The following is a 4,480-nucleotide window of genomic DNA, read 5'->3' as shown; positions in this document are numbered from 1 at the left end:
GCGTGAGGAAAGGGCTTTTGGGGCGGACAGAGTGCCCTTTGGATACTCGTGGAAGCTCTCTGGGGCGCTCAGGGGAAGTACAGGGCTTCTGGCCAACTTGTGGGCGCTTTCACACGTATTTTTGGCCTGTCTGATGCCGCCATACACAGCGGGGCAGATTGGGCAAAGCCAATGCGTCCAGCTGGCGTCCCAGCACTCCATGCGCCACGGTGGCGTGACAGGGACCCAGGGCCGTACAGGCGCCACTCTGTCATGCTAGGGGGAGCCACCGGGACTGTGGGCATAGGTGGCGCCCCTCGGGTGCCACTGAGATGCCACAAGGTGGTGGCAAAAAAATGCTTGAAGATCCGCAACTCGTCATCCTTGTTCGCTCCCTTGCGCCACCGCCCCTTGCTCCTGATAGTCAGATCCTGCAAGAGCAGCTCCAAGTTGGGAGTGAATCAAAAAGGAACTACTTTGGGGTGTATGAGGTTCAAGCCTTGACCAAAACAGATGCCATAGTCAATGTGGATGACTTCGCATGTGCTGTCTGAAACAAGTATGTTTCCAGGATGCCGGTCCCCTTGGCGCCCACCCGGGCCAACCTTTCGCCAACCGCGCCGTTGGGCCCACGTCAACCCAAGCTCAAATTCAAGTGGTGGTGTAGATCCGTACAGAGGGGGGCTGAGACGTGTGGTCATTTTTTCTAGAATGGGCCACAGTATTTCCCAATTTTCCCAATCTGGCGTACTGTATATGTACTAGTCTTTCTGTTGCATGAGGAACGTTCCATGACATCATTCCATGTGTAGGGCATTTGTACAACATTTAACGTGTCACGTTTTGGGCTGATTATGTCATATTCTTTCCAGGATGCGTACTTGTAACCCTTTGGGGACATGTAAAAGCCTGCACGGGGGTTTGCGCTCATATAATACAAAATGGTTTGTCACAGGTTTCTGTAGTGTGCAGCGCGCGGGCTCTGAGAAACCTGTCACACATGGGCTGTGTTATTCAGCGCACAGCACGCGGGTTTTGGCAAAGCATACCTGTATTGTGCTGTCTTCTAATGTCAGCCGGGCTACCATTCTAGAATAGAGCCCCGCCTGCAGCTCCGGTAGCGCAGCCAAGAGCACCGTAAACCGGGTGCAGAGCAGACCGCAGCGCGGATCTCTGCGCAGCATAGATTTGTTTTAAATTGTTTTAAATATTACAAATAGCTTCCTAGAGAAGCTAGACACCAACGGGACCGCCGCGCGGTCCAGAATCTCTTCTGTACAATATATCCCAACTAGGTACAAGTAACAAAAACAAGGGAGCATGTATAAAAAGACCCACTCAGAAGACCCACGTAATACTCAGCAGACAGCCACTGGTTGCGCGAAAACTACGTGGGCTTGTTAGCGGCTAAATCACTCAGCCACGCGATACAGAGTACTGTAGTACCTGGTCGCATGGAAACAACAGCCGCCAGTAGGCGGCTAAACAATCAAGCCACGCGACTCAGAGAACTACAGTACCTGGTCGCGTGGTAGCAATCTTCTTCCGAGCTCCGTCGCAGCAACAGTAGCGGAAAGACTCGGACACGAATCGCCGAAGAGCTCCGCATAGGAACCGACTCCTAGTGATCCTCCACTCGAGAGCAGAGGATCTCTAGCGTGTCATTTCGAGTAGAACTCTTTAAACGAGTTCCGAGAAGAAAGAATCTTCCTTGTGACCGGTATCCAAGAGATACGGGTCTTACGAGTAGCAAGACCAGTAAAGAGGCTGTGCCTTCCAACAAAATGTATTGGAAGGCCATCCAGGAGAATAGCGAGCCGACGAGCCTCCCAGAAACAGCATAAAAGCCGGTGTTGGGAGGACTCTGGCTCCCCAGAATCGTCAATCACTTTAACCGCCCAGCAGCGCACTACTTCGCCGAACATATTTGTTGATCAGTTCGCTCTCAGCTTGTGTTAGATTGTTTTTAGATTCATTGCTCGTCGCTGGACTCCTGCTCCAACAGTAAGTCCAGCTCATTTTCTCTTTATCATCTCGGGAGTAATCCCCATCAATTATATACTTGGGAACTTGTCGAACAACCCCCGCTTGTCGGACCCCAGACAACACAGGACATACTACCCCTGCTTGTCAGGCCCTGTAAGAACCGCCCCGGAGGGCACCTTAACCATTCCGCTGCTCTCGCGGCCCCTCCGTTACATCCCATCAGGGATATAAATCTTTATAAACCATCATCTTACCGCATCTACAGACGCGCCCACTCGCCGCAGTCACTCGTGTAGCTAGAGGACTTCGTGTCTTGGCATCACCGAGCCTGACATCTAAGCTAAACATAACACTTCAGTTTTGTTACTGAAACTGGGGTATAAGCATATGTACATACGCTTATGAGCATACATATCACTCCTTTTGAGTGTACCTGTTAAATTTTCAATGCACATTTACACAAGGAAGCAGTAAAAATTAAGGGTACCTTGAAGTGAGGTACCCTAAGTTAAATTGGGTTTAGATTCAGAATCCGGAATCATATTCCAGGTTTTATATCTGTAAGTATAAGTAATAGCAGTAATAAGGTCTTATCTAATGATATTTCATGTTTGCTTTGGATATTATGTCACGGTGGCTCTGACATAGTAGCCAGCTGACAAAGGGTTCAATAAGGTCAAGCTCACTGTAATAGACGCCGACGGCCCCCTCCACAATAAACTTGTCTTGGCCACTTATAATCTGCTGTCAGCCATTAAGAGCAAAAGGCTGGGCTGGTGCCGTGTCCCCTTTGACTGGGTAAGAAACCTCATCTTTGGCTCCAAGCATTGCCAATTTTCTTAACAAAAAAACATATTTGTTTAAGTTTAACTGGTAGGACATCAATGACCCTACATACAACCCAGACCTGACAATATCAAACATCCAGAATGGCTACCAAGACTTGACAGCCCGGCTCCTCAACTGCGACCCCAAAGCTTCCCAACTCAAGGTCCAAGTTTGGGGTGCGGACATGAACCCCTCCACTCTGGGCTTTCTTGGGTCTTGCTTCTAACAAGCAATCCTGGCCGCTGTTTTGGCTGTCCACATTGCGCTCTTGCTGTGATATTTACCACAGGCTTCTATGGAATCCAAAACCACCTGTCACTGAAATTCTTTCTGCTGGTCTTGGCCTTGTCAAGCTCAGAGCCCAACAAGCCAAGGGTATCAAGCGCCTTGCCAAGCACAATTCACAAGGCCACTTGACAACTCTGGGCATAGGATATGTCAACATTAATGGTGCATCTAGACTCAGAACCTCCATCATTGTGATTCTCTACTGGAGCTCTAACCCTTCCGTCTCCCCAACCCGCTCTCACACACCATATCCTTTGATTGATAGATATGTAATTGGCATGCCTGTTTTCCCATTGAAAACATCTGGTTTATGGATAGCCTTCATGGTCTTCCCACTAGCATTTAACTTTTTTTGGGTTAATGATGTGGATCATGGCCCCTCTTGCTCATATCATGCTATCACTCAAAGTCCTGAACTCCTGACATGTACAGTGGGTGCGCTATAATTTTTGGCGCACCATTTTTTAATTTTTGAGGGACAAGGAGGACTTTTAAAGCTCCATTTTATTTCTCAGGAGGGCTCAAGGGGTCAAGGAAAAAGATGCAAAAGACATTATAATTACACAGCAAGTAGAAGAAAAGATAAAACATGATGAAATTATCAGAAAATGTTTGACTTGCTGGATATTTTTTCAAAAAATATGAGAGAATCATGAGGGTATGCGGAGGGAGTTGGGAATGGTTTCATGAGGTATTGGGGGTGTTGCTGGTGTTGATTGCTGACCAATGATGAGAGGTGAGCTGGGTCATGGGTGATATGCCTCTCAGTTAAACTTGGGTGAACTTGGGTTGTTACATGTTTTCACCCCGCACCAAAAACTATAGCGCACCCACTGTACACATCTTAACTATGTTGAGATGTTTTCTCTTACACCACAGCAACCCAAGACTTGGGAGCGCGTAAACAAACATTGTGGACTTGGATAATGTATTAGACAAAGAACTTGGTCATATTTGTTTATCATCTGTCTTGACCTCCAACTGATTTCAGCAAGACTTTGCACCAGAGAAATTGGGGATGTGATGTTTCCTGCTAGATTTTGGGCTTTTGCTATTGTTGTCATGTCTTGTGTTGATAGCCTATCTGTGGCGGCTGACAGAGTCAAAGAGACACCTGGCAATGATTGATGAGCTGGCCCAGGACTAGGAGACACCTGACAAGTGAAGGCAACTGCGTGGGATGGGGCTCTTGGGAATGAGGAAGATGGCAGAAAGGAGTGGTTGCCTTGGAGGGGAAGGGAGGGGGAGCTCTTCCCTGCAGCGGCAAAGCTGCTTTGGCCTCTAGTTATATATGTAAGATACATTATTCATGAATCTTACACATGTAATACTTAGAATATTATTGTAGATTCTGAACCACTTTCCTTTTTCTCTATCCTTTTCTTCTGAGATCAAATTT

The 4,480-nt window shown here is 47.6% G+C and overlaps 1 protein-coding gene across 1 annotated transcript; it reads left to right on the top strand.

The window, feature by feature from the left end:
* Window positions 1-335: 335 nt before the first annotated feature.
* Window positions 336-533, top strand: PtA15_11A231 (uncharacterized protein; the record flags this gene model as incomplete). The annotated part of the gene is made up of 1 exon (XM_053161119.1): window positions 336-533. The coding sequence occupies one exon, from the start codon at window positions 336-338 to the stop codon at window positions 531-533; it is 198 nt and encodes a 65-aa protein (XP_053025097.1).
* Window positions 534-4,480: the final 3,947 nt, after the last annotated feature.

Source organism: Puccinia triticina, chromosome 11A (assembly GCF_026914185.1).
Source record: "Puccinia triticina chromosome 11A, complete sequence".
NCBI classification, from domain to species: Eukaryota; Fungi; Basidiomycota; class Pucciniomycetes; order Pucciniales; family Pucciniaceae; genus Puccinia; species Puccinia triticina.
The sequence above is the reverse complement of the archived record's forward strand: the minus strand, read 5'-3'. Positions and strand labels throughout refer to the sequence as shown.